Below are 19,722 nucleotides of genomic sequence, written 5' to 3' on the forward strand. Positions count from 1 at the left end.
AATTAAACATACTTAACTTTTGAGTTGTTATAGTCGAGTCACTGTAAAAGAAGATGATCTTAGTAGCATATGTAATAATTTTCAATTTCTTTAAAAGCATAGTTCACGAACTCCCTCTTACTTCAACTGACCTCGTTTAGTTTCACATATTTGAAAATTTATCACGAGCATAGTGTCTACTTGACATACATGATGAAATTAAATGAAAAAGCTGATGATGTTACCTCTTTGAAAAATGACCAAAGCAGAGAAAGAGATAAAATAGGTACATGTTTATGCTTTTGAATATTTGGAGGTTTTTCACAAGAAAAATCTCTAATCAAACATACAAGAAAATTAAAATGAGAAGTGATATGTGTAGCATCTCCTTTACTAGAATTGACAAACCACCATTGTTACTCAATTTTTTTTTGCCACATCCTTGCAATCATCCATTGTAGGGATGGGATTGTTGATTGGTTTTCTTTAGTGTTACATGTTATGTTCAACAAGAAATGAGATTATTATTATTATTATTACGAATTCAAAGAAATCACAAATCACTCACCTACTCTTCGATAGAATTTCAAGAACCTTCGATCGTTCATCTTCCATTCGCCAGATGGAGACATCACGGGAGTTGATTATTAGAAATTGTGAAGTGAAACCACTTTAAATAGAATTAGAAGAAAAGACAAGTTTTGTTGGAATAGCGAGGAAGAGAAATCGAGGAAGAGAGTTCCTCAAAAGGCGAGTCAATGACGGAGAAACGAAACTTATTAGGAGGCCATTTGTAAGGGGCTATGGAAGCTCTAAGTGTTCCATCGATTTCTCTCCAGAATTTCTCAACCCTAAACAACAATCTTCTTTTCAGAAACCATCAAATTCTCTCTACAATAGATAAATGTTCAAGTTCAAAGCAATTGAAGGAAGTTCACGCTCGCATGCTCCGTACCGGTCTCTTCTTCGACCCCTTTTCGGCTAGCAAACTCTTCACAGCCTCCGCTCTTTCGTCCTTCTCCACTCTCGACTATGCCCGCAACTTGTTCGACCAAATTCCCCAACCAAATCTCTACACTTGGAACACCCTCATTCGAGCTTACGCTTCCAGCTCCGACCCTTTTCAGAGTTTCGTAATATTTCTGGATTTGCTTGATAAATGTGAGGATTTGCCTAATAAGTTCACTTTCCCGTTTGTTATTAAGGCCGCTTCGGAGCTTAAAGCTTCACGGGTTGGGACAGCTGTTCATGGAATGGCGATTAAGTTGTCGTTTGGTATGGATCTTTATATCCTTAATTCTCTTGTGCGATTCTATGGGGCATGTGGCGATTTGAGTATGGCTGAGCGATTGTTTAAGGGTATTTCTTGCAAAGATGTAGTGTCTTGGAATTCCATGATTTCGGCTTTTGCTCAGGGGAACTGTCCAGAAGATGCATTGGAGTTGTTTTTGAAAATGGAGAGGGAAAATGTGATGCCTAACTCTGTAACAATGGTGGGTGTTTTATCTGCTTGTGCAAAGAAGTTGGATTTGGAATTTGGGAGGTGGGTTTGTTCGTACATTGAAAGGAAAGGGATCAAAGTGGATTTAACTTTATGTAACGCCATGCTTGACATGTATACAAAGTGTGGAAGTGTTGATGATGCACAGAAGCTGTTTGACGAAATGCCTGAAAGAGATGTCTTCTCTTGGACCATCATGCTTGATGGGTATGCGAAAATGGGCGACTACGATGCTGCTCGGCTAGTGTTCAATGCAATGCCTGTGAAAGAAATTGCTGCTTGGAATGTTCTCATATCTGCTTATGAACAAAATGGTAAACCTAAGGAAGCTTTGGCCATTTTTAATGAGTTGCAGCTCAGTAAGATTGCAAAGCCTGATGAAGTCACTTTAGTTAGTACTCTGTCAGCTTGTGCTCAATTGGGAGCAATTGATTTGGGTGGATGGATTCATGTGTACATAAAAAGGGAAGGGATAGTTCTAAATTGCCATTTAATTTCTTCTCTTGTGGACATGTATGCTAAATGTGGTTCTTTAGAGAAAGCTCTCGAGGTGTTCTATTCAGTGGAGGAGAGAGATGTGTATGTTTGGAGTGCCATGATTGCTGGTTTGGGAATGCACGGCCGTGGGAAGGCGGCAATTGATCTATTCTTCGAAATGCAGGAAGCTAAGGTGAAGCCAAATAGTGTGACGTTTACAAATGTATTATGTGCCTGTAGCCATGCTGGCTTAGTTGATGAGGGACGGGTGTTTTTCCATGAAATGGAGCCAGTTTATGGGGTTGTTCCTGAGATGAAGCACTATGCTTGTATGGTTGATATTCTCGGTCGTGCAGGGTTTCTTGAAGAAGCTATGGAGTTGATCAATGAAATGTCTACAACTCCAAGCGCATCCGTTTGGGGTGCTTTGCTTGGTGCTTGCAGCCTTCATATGAATGTTGAGCTTGGAGAATTAGCGAGTGACCAATTGCTAAAGTTGGAGCCTAGAAATCATGGTGCTATTGTACTTTTATCAAACATATATGCTAAAACAGGAAGATGGGAAAAGGTTTCTGAGTTGAGGAAACTAATGAGAGACACTGAATTGAAAAAGGAACCTGGTTGTAGCTCCATTGAAGCCAACGGCAACGTCCACGAGTTTCTAGTGGGAGATAATACGCACCCGTTATCCAGTAACATCTATTCAAAGTTGGAGGAAATTGCAACAAAACTAAAATCAGTCGGTTACGAACCAAACAAATCCCATCTTCTCCAGCTCATCGAAGAGGACGACCTCAAGGAACAGGCCTTAAGCCTTCACAGCGAGAAGTTAGCCATCGCTTTTGGGCTTGTTACTTTGGCTCCATCTCAACCAATTCGAGTTGTGAAGAATCTTCGGATTTGTGGAGACTGCCATGCATTTGCTAAGCTTGTATCTAGAGTTTACGACAGAGATATATTACTTCGAGATCGATATCGATTCCATCATTTCCGAGATGGGCATTGTTCGTGTATGGATTACTGGTAAAGCTGCAAAATAATGGATTCTACGTTCACTTGCTCTGTTTGGTGCATGAGTTGAACTTCACAACAATAGCCACAACCTTTATGGACTTTTGTAACTATATCAATTTGAAATTTGGGAAAGCCTCGTGTAAATTTTGATTTAAATTTTCAGTTAGAATTTCCTTTAGAAAATTGTCTATGCATCTACTCTTATAGTCCATTTTGTAATACCGACGTTTGAGAACTAATACATTGATGTTTTTTAAAAATAATCGTAATGAATGATCTTAAATATTTTACACATTTGATCCAAATGAAAAAAGAATAAATTAGTTTAAATTAACACATTACTGGTTTTGGTTTTTTTAGAAACTATTAATTCACAAGTTTTAATTGTTGCATCCAAAGTTAAGAGCACAAAATTTGTATTAATGCATTTATTAATTTGGAGGCTTTTAAATGGTGTAACCTAAAGATTAGGTGTGAAGATTGATTTATTAATGCTTAGAGCTTTTGACCAAACTCTCATCTTAATTATTTTTTCTGTTAAATCTAAACTTAGCCTCCAATCATTGAACTCAACGTTTTTTGAAAACATTGTTCAATTTAACATTTAATCATTTAATTTACTCCACAAGTGAAAATGATATCTTGATTGATAAAACCCGACCGATACACTTAAATAATAGTTCAAAGTTAAAAGATTAAACTTAATATTAATAGCATATAAAATAAATTATATTAAAGCTATCATATGCATAACTAACTATTACACGTTTATTATTTATCAATTTCAAGATCTAAAGTTCAATCTCACTTTACATAATGTAAAAAAAACCATTGTATTTAATTTTCTTTATTTCTATGAGTTTGACGTTAATATAAGAGGTGAATCACTATTTTTATTGTATCGTAAAAACAAATTATATATATAAGAAAAGTAGAAGGATAAAACACTTTTATAAACATAATATAAATAAAATTACATTTTCAACACGTTAAAAAAACATAGAACATTATTTACTACTTTAGGTCACACGTTAAAAAAAAGCACTAACCCGACCAACCCAAACTGGAAGAGTTGGGTTGGGTTAAATTTTGAGCATAAAAATCAACCTATCAACCCAACTTCGTTGAATAGTTTAATTTTCTCCGACCTGTATACTTTGATTGTCCATAATTTTTCTCCCACCCGCCTTATATTCACCCCACATTTATAGTTCATGTTTTGTTAACTTTCTGCCAATGTTTCCAAAATCAAGTCAAAGGATATTTTATTATAAAAAAAAAAAAAAACTTGCTTTTGTTTTTTTATTTAGATAAAATTTCAACCCTTATACAAACAATGGTTAAAAAAGAAAAGAAAAGAAAGCTTATTTTTCAAAAGCTGAAATAATCACCAAAAGAATCTGAAAAAAAACTTTCATTTTAATTTTTGTTTTCAGAAACATTCATGAAAAGCTTGCACAGGCTAAAAATACAAAAAAGTTGAGAAGCACCAATAAGAATAAGAAGAAGAAGGAAAAAGAAAAGGATAAAGATTGAGGATGGTGGAGGACCATTATTCAAACTATATTTACCTTTATTTTTGGCTGCTTGAGTACCAAAATATCTGGACAACCCTAAAATATCATAACAACTAACATCCATATCCACCTAAGCATAACATTACAAAACAAATCTCTGTCTCCATCCACAACTATGTATACACACAAACATATGTATATATAGCAATAATTGTGCTAATTTGATATGCAGATATTTCAAAAAAGATTTGCATTGATTGGGAATGGTGAACTGAAACAATCAAGTGAACAAAAATCATTCACTTTGATAAGCTAACAAACTGAAAATTAGCAAAGCATCCTATAGGCCATTAGCCAGAGAAGAACCCCTTTTTACATTTCCTAACTTTTCTCCTCAACCTATAATTATATATACAGAAAGTTCACCTAGTAATATACTCACATATATCTTTTTTTGGATAACAACACTAATAATCACAGACTGTAAAAGTTTGTCCCACATTCTCTTACCTAATATGAGAATCCATAGGAAGAAACACTGGATCAGGAACAACCAATGGCAATTTATCAATGTATGCAAATAGTCTCTTGCGGTTGTCATGCAAGATTGAATTTAGGTCAATCATTTCACTCTTGTCTGTGAAGATCCAAAGGTCGCCAGAGTTGACTCTCTTCAGGCTATCACGACAGAAGGGACACGATTGAGAACGACCGCGCCTGGAAGATGAAACAGACAGACAAGATTCCAGTTGAGTATGGATTTGAGAGTGGAAGCAATAAATGCAAACTCTAAAGACATTAGGATAGTTATGAAGATTTTTCAGACCCAACAGAGAATTTAATTTTACCCCACGAGAGGGAATGCGTTTTGTCTAGAACTACTTCCACTTGCCGACATATATGCTAAATCCATTGTTTTCATTTGTTTTCATTGTTTTCTTTAATGCAACAGTTGCTGGAATTGAGACCGAATCTCTGACTTGGGATGGAGTGCATGTCAATTACGGCTGAGCTAGACTAAGTATCAAAGAAGACCTTGATCACATACAAATGCAAATGCTTACCAGTCTCGATAACACTTCAAGCACAGAGAATGGTTGCAGTTGGGCAAAACAACCATGCCGTTGAACTCCATACAAATTCCACACTCCTTTTCTCTTTCTATGTCGATTTCGGACAGTTTCCCCCTTCCAAATTCATCCCTTCTGCTGTACCTGGCATTGCAGACCTCTTTTTGCTTTCTATCTTCCAATTCTGTGATGCCTTTTTGAAGTTGAAGAAGAGAAGGGAAAATTACCACTGAGGATGAGAATGTCAGTCAATTAAAACCCCAACCAGAAAAAGAACAAGAAGTTTAGAAAGCTAAGTTCCAAAACAGATCCATAGCACCAAAATTAACTTAATAAAGTAAAAAGTCACTTAGGCGGATTTCACTCACCATAAAATTCTCTAATGCTTGCTTTTCTCTCATAAATTGACATGGTGGTCTTTCCATCGGGATAAGTCTGCATCATAGCATGGTTCCACAAGACAAGAACTAATCAAATGATAATTACTTCCATTGTCAAGAAATAGACCATTGGAACATCTTACTTTTCTTTTTCAAAAAAATATTCAGTTCCGAATCCAGATATAATTTAAAGTTAGTAAAGATAAGGGCTTCAATGAATTAGTAAAAAATTAAAGCCAACATAAACACAACCGGTGATTATTGCCAAATAGAACCAAAATGAAAAGGGCATACATACCACATAGATAAGGATTCTCAACAACCCCAATGCACCAGCAAGGTAACAATCAGTCCATTGAACAAGAAAAAGAAAAAAAGGTGCTGCAGGGCTGTATGATAATCTCATTTGAACACAAGCTCCATCACTCTCTCTTGGACAGTCTAAAGCACTGCAGGAAAAAGGGAAAAAAGATCAAACAACTAAACAGAGTTTAAGAAAATTTGACCAATTCAAAACAATCATCAAATATTTCTTCAGTTACCTACTGCTCAACTTTTACACAGCCGACATAAAAGCAATCAATAACTAAAATTCGTTACTATTCCTGATAAACACCACAGTTAATTAAACTCCACACCCCCAATCGTGAAACTAAACAACTACGCAGCAATTAAGAACATTCTAAATATGATTCGACATTATATTAAAGGACATTAACATTCCTTATCCAACCTTCAACAATGTACAGAGTTTCAAGAAGTAAACAGTCCATTATACTGTAGACAGTAGAACAAATACCTTCTACAGAAAACCAAAACAAGCAAAAGAAAGTTAACAAAGTAAATCAAGCAATACACATATCAGAATCAGTTTCTTAATTCTCAACTATTTATATCAAAAAAAACTTATAAAAAAACAAAAAAACAAAAAAACAAAAAAATTAAGAAAAATTTCGATTCGTAAAGAAACAGAAGAAGAGGGTTACAGCGTATTGGCATGCTGAACATCGGCTTCAAGTGCTTTAAGCGAATCCTTGAAGGAAAGCTTTCCCATGGCGGTCGAATTTTCCGGGAAAGAAAACAGAGTTTCGATAAAAAAAAAAAAAAAAAAAAAAAACAAAGAAACGAATATGAATCAAGTAGAAAAAAAATCTGGAGATGAAACACTAGTGATTATCTTCATAATCATCATCAAATTAGAAAAAGGAAGAAAGGAAAATTTGTGCGTAATGGAAAATCTGGAAAAAATTTCAAGTAGAAATTTCTGTCTTAAGCAAAACGCCGGTTTCTCTCAGCTAAAGACGCTCTCTTTTATATATATAAAATAAATAAATATCCACGTAATTTCAGTGCATTTACTATCTTACCCTCCTTCACTCAAAATTATTTCAATTCTACCCTATCTAAGTTTTTCTTTAAACAAATCCTTTTAAATAAGTTTAGTATACCTATCAATTCTTAATTCTTAGTTTCCTTACTATACCTCTATATTTAATAATTTCTATCCAATTCAACAGTTAACAATTGTATGCGGTTTGTGTTATTTAACGATATCTAACATATTTTGTTGGTTATTATTTTAAAATAATAATAGTGTAGTAGCTATTAATTACAATTGAAAATGCCAACTATTATAATTGGAGTATACTCTACTCCATCGTGAACAATTTTATTAACTAAAATGACCGAAAATGATATCTTTGGCTAATTTTTAAAATGATTTATTATAACGGGTTTATACGAAATCTTTTAAATGTACAAATAATTTTATAAAATAAAATAATATTAAATGAGATATGAATTATGGAAGGTTCTTAGTGTAAGAAATTTGAAAGTATTTTGTTTAGGTAAAGAAGTGTGGAGAAGAAATATATAAAAGGATGTGATTGTTGAAATGAGGTGGCGAGTTGTTAGTGGTTAATAGTAATTCGTATAAACAGCTGGCGACGCCCAATGTTTATAATTAATTATGGTGCCTTTCTTTAATCTATATTCTAATTTGCATTCATTAGAATCAACTCTACTTTGTTTATTGTTATTCTTTTTCACTAAATGCCATTTTAGGAAATTAGCTCAAATTTAATATTCCCTTCAAACATTATTTATACCATACCATACCTTTTCTTTTCAATCTTATTTTTTCTTACTTTCAACTAAAAAATGTTTTCATTTTTGTTTAAATTTATTATTCTGAAAATGATTTAAAATATATTTAAAAAATAGCTTTCAAATACTCTAATTTTAAAAAAATAATTAAAAATGTAATCCAAATGCGCAATATGTAAATAAGTTTTCAAATTTTATAGTAAAAATAAACGTTAATAAATTATAATTTTTTCAAAAAATTCAACAATAACTTGGAATAGAGAGTAATTTAAATTCTATTGAAAGTAATAATTAAAATACTAAATTTAATTTTAATACCTTAACTAGAGTTTTTTTTTTTAAAAAAAAGAATATTATATTGATCCTTAACTTTATAAATTGCAAATTTAATTAGGATAAATAAATTTAAACAGTAAAAAAAATGTTTCTTTTACACATTTAGAATGACTTTAATGGATTATATGGTAAAATTGGTAACGTTGTAAAAGTTTGAAAGTTTAAAAAGTTAAATAGAAGTTTAATTAGTAAAAAATGATAGTGTTAATGACATAATTGACTATATTTGTGATCAAAAGGTAATGGGGAATTTTTATAAATTAAAGTATTAAACAAAGTTTGTTAAATTAAATTATGGATAAGGTTGGGATAAATTGACATATTTGTCACTTTCCTTAGGTTTAATTTAATAAATTATTACAATTGCTTTTCAAAAAATAAAATAGTAAATATAGTATAGCCAATTGGGGAATGTATTTGTGTATCACATTTTATATTTGAATACTTTATTACTATTTTATGAAATGTTAATGCATCATATTTTATAACTATAACTAAAGTATAATGCAATTTGCAATTGGAGTACAAGTTGGAATTTCATAATAAATTGTGCTTGTGATCACCACGAAACTACATTACTTACTCCACTTAATTTCAAAGTTACAAATTTATGAACTAACCAAACCATATATAAACAATTCACATTTGTAAAATACATGGAATAATTTTGTAGCACCTATACTTAACATTTGAAATCTTTGCTTCAAGTTAAACATGTGAAGTTCTAACCAGCAGCGAATTAAAAATATTTATGTTGATGGAGGTTTTTGCGTAGTTTATGTATGAAGTAGAACTTGAACTTAAGACTAAAGTGGGTTAGATGAGTTTAGTCCAGAGTCCAGTTCCCAAGCCTAACTAAATCCATTGATGGTTCTAATGATTGAGCTACTACCTTATTGGTATATGTAGAACTTTCAATGATTTTGAAAAGTTAGAGTTTCTCATTCAAATATGACGTCGGTTAATTTATATTTGATCACCTTTCTAAACTAATTAGGGATTTGCATATCCTTTATCTATAGATAATTTTGATTAATCTAGTTATGTAGAAGCGTAAAAGAATACAAGAGTAAGAAAATTATTTTACTCTATAACTTATCTTCAAATAAAGGGCAAGTGGCATAAATGACATTTACGCAAAAAAAAAAAAAAAAATAGAATATATAATACGATGATGAAATAATTGCACATATAATACAAAAATTGGTAAAATACTGAAAAGTTCACACCCTCACTACCATTTTAAAGGTTTCTTCTCGGTTTCTAAAAATTGAAAACAATCATCACTAATAATTTTGAATTTGAAAAATATGATATAAGTTGATACCATTGATAGTTATTATCAGTGATAGCTTTGATTAATAGTTGTCAATAGTCACTAAGATAATGGGGTATATATGTTTTAAAGAAGTAATTAAAATTATGTTTAGTTTCACGGATGGTATCACTAATCTTTAACATTTTACTTATTAGACTAATATAATTTAAATTTGGTTTATATCACAAGCATTTTAAACTTTATTAATTTGATGTTATATTTATAAATCAATTTTAGTCTATAGTAACTTGATGAATAATTTTATGAAAAAATAATTTATATATTTAGCTAGTTTAAGGTTTTTAAGTAAAATATTAAAGGTCGTATTGATGATATGATACTTTAGTGCATATATATACATGAATTTATTTTTGATTAACAAAAGGTGAAATAATAATACAAGAAAAATGAAGGACAAAAGTGTCATTAAAGGTTGTCTTAGAGATTCATGATTCAAAATGGCATAAAAAATGAGTGAGATATTTTTGGTATGAACATTCTTAGATGTTTAGGTATCTGATTCCTATACATCAAACAACATTAATGCAAATTTTCCATACACGGTATAAAAAAATCATGAAGAATTTTTCTCAACTCTTCCATGTGATTTTTAAATGTCACGCATTCATTTTATAAAGAAAGTGATAAGTGAATGATATATACAAATTTTAATAAATGAATGCTTATTTTCCATTATATATATATTTGTACGATAGACGATAGAGAGAATAAAAAACGATACTTTCTTTTTGTTTCTAACCATATTTATATCACGGTTAAGTTATGCTTGCTATACAATAATATAACTTTTTTTTACTATATATATATGTTTACATTTTAAAATATTATTGTCATAGGATTGATTCACGTGGTTAAAAAAACATAGTGAAATCACATTTTCTATTCTATTCCCGAACTCTGCAAGTAAGAATTAAAGATATTCACTTCTTAAACTATATCCCATGTACATGGACAAAAGTAAAGAAAGTTGAAAGTAAGAAAAAGAGAAGATTATAAAATAAGTATAATGGTAATGGATGCATTACTAAACGTGGGTCAAGTGATTAATATTGTCTTTTTAGAACTAAAACTTCTTTGTTCTAGATGACATCAAATCTTTTTCAAGATAGAATAAATTATTCTCGAACTTTCAATTTTATATATGATAAATCTTTAATATTTTTAGAAAATTATTTTGTTTACTACTAGAAATAAATTTTTATAGTATGTCCATTTGAAACTATGCACTTTAAATTTATGTAAACTAGGGCATATAAAAACTTGCTCACGTATACATGAACTTTATAAATGCGTTTTTAGGATAAAAGAAAGGTTATTTGGCTAAGTACTATAGATGCCGACTTATAGACTTTTTCCTAAGGATTAACACAATAGATCAACTCATACAATAAAGTCAACAAAAGCTATAAATGAGTAAATCAAAGACATAAGGTTGACATCTAGGGTTGATCGTGACGAAAGAATTATATCTTAACATTTTCCTCCTAGACCTACTACATTAATTTGTTTGGATTTGCGGATGAAATAATCTCAATCATTTGTATCAAAATTAAATTAATAGTGGTCTAGCTAATGACTTGGCCTCTTTGCCCTTAAGACTTTTGCTTTTTTTAAAAATGTTCGAGTCTTCAAAATGTGTTGTTTTTTAAAAATACAATATTTTTCTCGTAAGTTTGAAAACTTATATCATATCTTTTTAATGTATATATATAAAATCAAACTTGCAATATTTAAAAGAAAAAAAAAATGAACTAAGCCCTTCAAACCAAAGATAATAAATAATTTATCACTAAACAAAATCACTCTTTCTAGTTAATTAAAAAAAATTAATCGATAAAGTTTGAGAGAGTAACTCTATATTAACAAATTTATTATTTGGACGTGAGCAAAAGACTATTTTCGACTACTTGTTATGATACAATTTTAAATGATTAATTGATAAAAAAAACAAAATCGACTTGTAAACATAATATTATATTAAATAAATAGCATAGTATCGTTTTCTTTAGTTAAAATTGTAGAGTATGGAATCAAACTATATTTGATCTTTTAAACATTAGTTGGTGTTTTATATATCTCAATATGCATATATATAATTATTCCACATTGACCTATAACTATTTGACCATAATTTATATATAAAACATAAATCAAACTTCTCTTAGTTGTTTCCATTATTTATTTTTTAACAACTTTAACACGTCTTTCATCAATAATAATATTTTCTAAAAGGCAAGAGAACTTATCAATAAATTAGAGAATTTTTTTTAACAAGATATAATGGCTTTTTTAGAAGATAATTTAAACATATATCAAGAGAATCAAAGTCAAAGTTGAAGTTGTTGATGCCATGCAAAATTGTTGTTGGTAGAAAGTTAAATAATACCTATTTGTAGCTATGAAGACCGACAGATAGAATCGATCTTGAACCATAAATTTATTTGGTTAAGTTTTAGAGACTAATTCATGAGTTTTCTACACTTAGATTGTATTCAAACTGTAAACATATATAACACAGAGTTAAAAAATTACAGGTATAGCAAAATTTATCTACGTCTATCAATAATAGAAATATATAATTAATGATCTATGTTGTAAACATTGATCTACGAACGATAGAATTATATCGTTGATAGACTTTGCTATTTTTAAAAATGTTGGGATTCCGTTTTAATAAAAAAAAAAGAGTTTTGTGGGCTAAAAAAAGTCAACCAATGGGCTTTCTTTGAATGGGCCAAATAGGGGATTAAAGTCATTTATAGAGTAAACATATGCATACTCTTTAATATTTGAAAAATTATAATTTTGGAAGGAAGAGAGAAAACTAAAACATAAGAAAGGAAAACAAAAACTACAAACGAATTTTTAGTTAAACTTCCAAAACACACACACACACACATTTCTATTTGTAGTACATTATTTCCCTGATATGTATATTAAATATTTTGATTGTTTGTCAAAAGTTCATCTAAATACAATTTTTGATTTACTTAAATGTTTGAGATAATTAATGTTAAGTACTTAGATACACGACCAGTCGAATTGGGAATAGTTAAATAATTACAAAAACACAAAAAAGAATTATAACCTAATTTTCTTAGTTTTCAAAACTTGACTTGATTTTTGAAAACGTTGATAGAAACTCGATAATTAACAAAGTTAAAAAGATAAAGGTTGTTGAAGAGATGTATTTTCAAAAACTAAAAACCAAAACCAAATTTCAACCCAATAAGTGTTACCTAAAAGATCAATATATAATATTCTCGTAACAATATATAATATTCTCGTAAATTTAAGAGAGATTGATTATAGGCTATTAAAAAACCTAGACAAATGAGTTATAAAGGTTTTTAAATAAAAACATTTTCTTTTTAAATCAATTTGAGCCAACCCTTAAAATTTTTTAAATTACAAACCCTAATATAACTCTACCTCATAATTATTGTTTGATCATATATATATATATATATAAAAATAAAAGACAACCCAACATTGATTTTATTTGTTTCCTTTTAAAATAGCAAAATCCAAGATAGAAGATATGAACTTGGGAAACAAGTAGGGATGAGAACATGGAAAATAGGCTAAGCTTTGCCATTGCTTCTGTCCAAAACACATAGTGAAGAAAACAAGAAAAACCAATATCATATTTTATTATATACACACATACTATTATCAATAAATTGTTGTTGTTGTAAATTAAATTAAAAAATATATATTAAAAAGAAAAAGAAAAAAAGTATTTAGTTTGGTGTGGTTGGAAACTCCTTAAATATTAATTATAGTGATATGGTCAATGGGTATACATGTGGAGCATCACAATCTCCGCCGCTATTTCCCTTACCTTACTCTTTTAATCCTAAAATAATACTTAATTCATATATTACCACTCCAACTTAATACCTAACACATCAACTATCGTTCTTAATTTGAGTTTTTTGTAAGGCTCGTTGGCATGCTTTTTCATCTTTGAAAACAAACGGTTCCATCTCTATTTCACATAATATATGCTAGAATGCTTTAGTCGCCCCTGTCAATTGGAGCAAGTTTTAATCCTTTCCACCTACAGTTCTTTTACAAGTTTGTGGTCTTAATTACAATAACTGTTTGGCACCCTCTAGGTGATCACCTCCAATGACCAATGCAAACTAACTTAATTAACAAACAACTCCATCCATCCATTACAATACTAAAAGAACATATATACAACTCATGAAAGTATTTTTATATACAAATTTTAAATTGTTAGTTTAATGTCATATTTTATAGTAATTAATTTAATACCAAGGTGAACACACTGAGTACGTGTCAACCCCACAAACTCTGTCAATAAAAGTATTTTGATAAAATGTAGCTTAAACACATATGAAAAAAGAAAATGACATTATTTTTTTTTAAAAGAAAAAGATATAGGCAACCCAAATAAACCCATAAGCAATATGCATGTGTGTAATATATATTCCTCAATTACAATAGTTTACATGTAGAAAAAGTTGTAAAATTAAAATACTTACTTAACTCAATTAGTTTAGGCACGTGTTGTTGACCACAAGATTATAAGTTTAAATTCTTATATCTTTGTATTACTATTGTACTTAAAAAAATTATTATAATTAGAATCTAAGTTACTAACTAGATTATTTTTTTATTTAAAAAAAACCGAAAAAAAATATATGTTTAGTTCAAACGAGAGTATCTTCTAATTAATTATAACATATGAAAATTTATTTTAATGTGCAATATAAAAAGTATCTAATCTTGTAATTTTGTTGTTTACTTTGTACGAGGCATATTTTGGTTTTAAATTGTAAAACATAAGAAAAAATATGGATGTAAATGAATAATGGTGGCACAATAATGATAATTAAGCAAATAAAAATAGTTTACGTGTAATAAAATTAGAATTCTTTAGTTAAAAAGAATTATACTTTTCAAATACACTAATATGAATTTCAGGTATAATATAACTCAACAACCAATTATTAATTGTTAAACTCTCTATGCATAGTCCAATATTGTAAAAAAGAAAAAGAAAAAACGAATTACCTCAAAATATTTTATTTTTTTCAAAAGTTTCAAAATCACACAACAATTTTTTATAATTTTATTTTCTCTTTTATTTATATAATTTAGAAAAAAAAAAGACAAAAAGAAAGCAAATTAATTATAGTAATTAAGAAGGAATCAATTTGTCATTTCTCATGACATCAATCCAATACAACATAGAATCCAACATCTTGTATTTCACATTGAACCCCAATCGGTCCGACTTAGCTCGACTCGCCACCATTTTTTCCGGCAGCCTAAACAATGTGTCTAAGAACCCCCAATTCGCCAACTCTTCCATTTCCGTCGTCACCAACCCTTCCTCCTCCACTATCTCCGCCCACACCTTCCCTTTGTCCCCCATTGCCGCCGTATAGTGAAACTCCTTCGAAAACATTCTCTCCTTCTCTTCCTCTGCGCCCGTTGTCGCCACTCCAAGTTTCTCCGCCACCGCCCCCCATATCTCCTTCCACCGGAAACTCCACCCGTTGCACACGTTGAATGCTTCCCCGTCTGCGGTTGCTGTATTTTAATTAAGAATATAATATTAAATTCATCTCTCGTTTATCTATGATGATTGTTATGTTTTCATTCTGTTTTTCAACGATTATATCTCTTCTTCGTGTGTAAATTAATGTGGGGAGAGTATGAATAGGTGCCACTATTGCTAATGAAAATAGGTGTAACAATCATTACTCATTTTAATAAAATTTCTCCCATATTTTGACGTAATTCTAGACGACGACATTTATGAAATACTAATTCATTTAACAAAATCATAAGTATAAAGTTCGTGTAGCTCATCAAATTTTCTGGGCCTGAGAAGAAATCACATACCATTTATTTCAACAGCTTTAGTTGCGACCCATATGTGTTGCTCTGCTGTGAGTCGAGCATCGGAACCGTCGATATAAACCTCCTCCCAGCAAGCCGCCGTGCCGCCGAACACAAATGGCATCTTCAACTTCTTACAGATGGCACCATAAACACACAAACTCCCCATAAAATTAAAGAAAGTTCGGTTCGAACATCCCAATATCAAACCGGGTCGGAGAACACTCCACGCCACCATTCTCCGCCCACAGGACAACCGCTCACGGAGGAGATCTTCCAACACGTAATAAAAATTGTTCCCAGATTCCGCTCTCGGACTATCCTCACAATAAACCACCTCCCCTTCTCCTCCGCCGCCGCAGCCAGCGGCGAGTCTCGTCAACGAAGCATAATGTTTGATCCCAGTCTGTAGAGAGACGTGGCGGAGGGCCGGCGCGGACGGGAGAATGGCGTCGAGGGCGTTGGCCAACATGGCCCGATTCTGATCGGAGCAATCCGGGGAATCTAACCGGAGCTGAGCTGCCCAAGTGATCCAAAAGAGGTGGGTGACGTGGCGAACGGGAGAGAGATTCTGTTGAACGGACCGGCGGTCGAGCAAATCACAAGAGATGAAATGAAATTTGGGATGGGAGATGGGAGAGACATTGTCCGGCCGCCGTGCGACGCCGTAGACTTTCCAGCCGGCGGTGGAGAGAAGGGTTTTGGCCAACTGTTTTCCGACCAAACCGGTGACTCCAAATATGACAGCGACGAGTTCGCCATTGGCATCCAAATTTGTGTTGATTATTTCGACCGCCATTGATGGAATTATTCGAATTCTTAAGCCTTATATATATATATATTACATATGTTTGTTGTTGAAGATCTTGGAGAATATTTCTAGAACCTAAATATACGGAGTACTCAATAATGTTACTTCAAATGGGAATATCTTATTTTATTAATTTATTGTTTTTTTAACTTATTTAATAACTCAAAAATTAAAAGTAACAAAATTACGACAATAGAGTCTATCTTACAAACATTTTCTAAATTTAGAAAACTACAAATTTAAAAGTGATAACCTATGATTAACGTCTGATTCGGATAACTTATGATTAGTCGTCTAATATAACTAATTTTGTCATATTCGTAATATAAAAAATTGATATAATGAGCTGCTTTTTTTAAATGTTTTGGCCATTTGATGCAATTTTTTAAAGTTAAATTACAAAATAATTAGGTTTATTTTTGGATAAACAAAAGTATTTATAAAATATCACGGTCTATTTTTGTGTCTATCTCTATTATGACAAGTCTATAACGGTAGATTATGATACTATGTCGTTAATAAAAAATAGGATTGATTTATATATTTATCATAGACTTTTTCTTTTTATTTTAACAAATTATAATAATTAAATTCTTAACTTTTATTTTTTACAAACTAAAAGGATGGGATTTGTAATTTAACGTAATAGAAACATGATAGGTAGACCCTAAACCTAAATGCTAGATTCATTCATATATACTTACTAGAAATTTTTGAATGAATTTCTCGTAACATGAACATGTAGGTTAAAGTGAAAAAAGAAAAACTCTAGTGATTAAAGAATTTAATTTGGTTTGAGAACCTCTAATTCTAAAATACCAAAAAATATATAAATAAATCAATATGATTTCAACCAAATATGAGTTAGACATATATTTCTTTGAGATATCAAAGTTGATCTTGAGATAAGGATCAACAAATTCTTTGACCAAAGATTCGAATACTTGGGAGAGTTAATCTCATTTGAATATTCTTGACATATAATTAAATTTAAAAACAAATTGCAAAAGTCAAGAAACTCCTACTATATGTATAAAGAAGCACAAACGCTAAAATTGATTATCATAATCTCGAAACAATCGTAATAATGAATGTTTTAGACAATCTCCCAATAAAAATCTAATGTCATATCATAATCATTTCAAATATACAAAAAACATCTCTACTTAGTTAATTAATAATATGTAATAAAAAGAACAATCAAAATTACTTCAACATCATTCAATAAAACACGAGCAATAATTTGATCGACAATTCATACAAGAGATTATTAGAACACATATCATGTAAATATTTTGTTGATAGTGGATGATGAGAACTCCCATCCATTGAAAAGTGTGAATTGGATGATAGTATATATTGAAAAGATGAAGATATCTCATAAACCGATAAACTATATAAAGTATATCTAGTTTATATGATATTATAATATCCATAAAATTGAAGCATATATATTCAATCCAAATAAAAGAAAAAAATGAGAGAAAATAGTGAACCTAAAAGTACACTATCTCAAAGGAAAAAGTTGACTAGGAGACCTCATAATTGGATTGAAAAAAAAAAACTTAAGAAAGAAGAAGATGAATAATAATGGTGGAATTTGTCTTTTGAAGTTTCCAAGAGAGAGGTTTTATGCGGAAATGAAGGAGAAAGTTTTGCTTAGTTTATGGAGAACTTCTTTTTATACCATTTTCCTTTTTCAAACATATCAAATGCTCTATCAAAATGAGTGAAGATTTGTGATTATAAGTAAATTTTTACTATGTAAATTATGAAGACATATATTCTTAATCAAAATGTCAAATCTTAATAATCTTTAACCTTTCACATTTCGTGGAACTTTAATAATTAAATTGTTAACTTTCTAAAAATTATATCAATTTCAGTTCTTGAAACTTGAAGAAAGTTTGACCAAAATTACAATCTTTAGGGTTTTAGGGTTTGTGGTAATGCAAAGTTTTGCAAATTTGAACTTAATTTTTATTTTTCTTTTCACACTAAATTTTCAAAAACTGATAATTTTGTCTATTTAGTTATGAATATTCAAGATAAAAAATAATTAAAACCAACAAATTCAGTAGGTCAAGTTCAATCTACGAATAAAGTGTGCATGATCAACTAAGAACAAAGAACTACTTACATTCAACCTTGTTCAAGTGTCCTTAGAAGCCTAACTAATAATTTAATTAAATCTTAGATAGTTTCATACAATCCCTTTGGTTCTACCCAACGTTCCTTTTGGAGAATACTTACCTCCACATTGTTCATTAACCATTTTATTTAATAGGAATCTCATTATACTTTTTTTACTATTAAGATCAGAAAGAAGGGCAAACAATCAATTTTTGTAATTAGTACACTAGATTAAAGGTAATGAAAATTGGCTAAGGAAATGATTAGGGTATACAAAATTAAACCCACAAATTCTTTTTAAATGTTCCTATCATTTTAAGTTTAGGAACCTATATTGATTTGACCAAATGAAAATGACTAAAATACCCTTTCAATTTAATAAATCTTTACATTAAAAGAATCATAAAATTAAACAAAACTATTAATTTAATTAAAAATGAGAGAGAAGAAAAGAGAGTTTAATTAAGCAGCTAATTAAGGTTGGAATGGACCCCTTTTAATTAAGACGTGCAACCAAGACAATAGAAGTTTAAGATATTAAAGAAACAGCCGTATGCTGAAGACCCACAAGTTTAATTTAAATATACAACCCTTTCCTTGTGTGACAAGGACCAATAATGCTATATGCCAACGAATTAACTCTTTTTTCGTGGTTCGATTCTCATTCTATAGTTATTATTGTTGTACCTAAGAAAATCTCTTTCACTTTTACTATATTAAAAAAAGGAGTTAATGTTAAACATTAATTACCATGAGCTAGTTTCTCTCGTATTGCAGTATTGCACACCACGTTCCAAAAGTGAGTTTAGCTTAACAAATTATTGAGACACACTTTTATGTTACTCTGGTTATTATCAGTCACATTATTATTGGCTCCATTTTTTTTTTAATAATGAAATTTTAAAAGTGAAAGAATAAGTTAATATGATATAGATCACAAAACTTATTTGAAAAATGTTGCGAGTAAAAAAGTGAATACTTTATTTGACCAAGTGTGGAGATCAAACCCATAGAGTCTATCAATTATTTGACTAAGTATGGAGACCAACCATACAGACGGTCATGAAATGGTGAGTTTTATTGAATAACCTATAGGAATAGCCATAATGCCATGAGTATAGGGTCCAACTCATAAAGACATGCATATAAATAAGGCTAAAGGAGGTCATGAAATAGGAC

At 30.4% G+C, this 19,722-nt stretch overlaps 3 protein-coding genes across 4 annotated transcripts; 1 reads left to right on the forward strand and 2 right to left on the reverse strand.

The window, feature by feature from the left end:
- The first annotated feature begins 405 nt into the window (after window positions 1-405).
- LOC101204967 (pentatricopeptide repeat-containing protein At2g29760, chloroplastic) lies at window positions 406-3,240 on the forward strand. The gene has a single exon (XM_004145272.3). The coding sequence runs from the start codon at window positions 783-785 to the stop codon at window positions 2,982-2,984; it is 2,202 nt and encodes a 733-aa protein (XP_004145320.1). The 5' UTR covers window positions 406-782; the 3' UTR covers window positions 2,985-3,240.
- A 1,475-nt stretch (window positions 3,241-4,715) lies between these two features.
- LOC101203772 (E3 ubiquitin-protein ligase AIRP2) lies at window positions 4,716-7,224 on the reverse strand. Of its 2 annotated transcripts, none has more exons than XM_031880895.1 (5): window positions 6,925-7,224; window positions 6,237-6,387; window positions 5,927-5,993; window positions 5,553-5,751; window positions 4,716-5,205 (listed from the first exon to the last, which is right to left on the reverse strand). In XM_031880895.1, the coding sequence occupies exons 1-5, from the start codon at window positions 6,990-6,992 to the stop codon at window positions 4,995-4,997; spliced, it is 696 nt and encodes a 231-aa protein (XP_031736755.1). In that variant the 5' UTR covers window positions 6,993-7,224; the 3' UTR covers window positions 4,716-4,994. The 2 variants fall into 2 exon arrangements, with proteins under 2 accessions (XP_031736755.1, XP_011658560.1); XM_011660258.2 differs by having other exon boundaries at window positions 5,553-5,787; window positions 6,925-7,223.
- Window positions 7,225-14,866: 7,642 nt separating this feature from the next.
- Window positions 14,867-16,398, reverse strand: LOC101204724 (iridoid synthase CYC2). The gene is made up of 2 exons (XM_004145271.3): window positions 15,603-16,398; window positions 14,867-15,287 (listed from the first exon to the last, which is right to left on the reverse strand). Exons 1-2 carry the CDS (start codon window positions 16,396-16,398, stop codon window positions 14,893-14,895), a joined length of 1,191 nt encoding a protein of 396 aa, XP_004145319.1. The 3' UTR covers window positions 14,867-14,892.
- Between the last annotated feature and the right edge of the window lie 3,324 nt (window positions 16,399-19,722).

This window comes from Cucumis sativus, chromosome 1 (assembly GCF_000004075.3).
Source record: "Cucumis sativus cultivar 9930 chromosome 1, Cucumber_9930_V3, whole genome shotgun sequence".
Classification (NCBI taxonomy): Eukaryota; Viridiplantae; Streptophyta; class Magnoliopsida; order Cucurbitales; family Cucurbitaceae; genus Cucumis; species Cucumis sativus.

What these genes read in the sequence shown, in the direction of transcription:
- LOC101203772 (XM_011660258.2), bottom strand. Translation starts at nt 6,992, where the DNA reads ATGGGAAAGCTTTCCTTCAAGGATTCGCTTAAAGCACTTGAAGCCGAT. An exon ending in GTTCAGCATGCCAATACGCT is followed by an intron (nt 6,388 to 6,924) that starts GTAACCCTCTTC and finishes TTTTTCCTGCAG; the next exon opens with TGCTTTAGACTGTCCAAGAG. An exon ending in TTGAAGTGTTATCGAGACTG is followed by an intron (nt 5,206 to 5,552) that starts GTAAGCATTTGC and finishes TTCATCTTCCAG; the next exon opens with GCGCGGTCGTTCTCAATCGT.
- LOC101204967 (XM_004145272.3), top strand. Translation starts at nt 783, where the DNA reads ATGGAAGCTCTAAGTGTTCCATCGATTTCTCTCCAGAATTTCTCAACC.
- LOC101204724 (XM_004145271.3), bottom strand. Translation starts at nt 16,398, where the DNA reads ATGGCGGTCGAAATAATCAACACAAATTTGGATGCCAATGGCGAACTC. An exon ending in TAAAGCTGTTGAAATAAATG is followed by an intron (nt 15,288 to 15,602) that starts GTATGTGATTTC and finishes ATTAAAATACAG; the next exon opens with CAACCGCAGACGGGGAAGCA.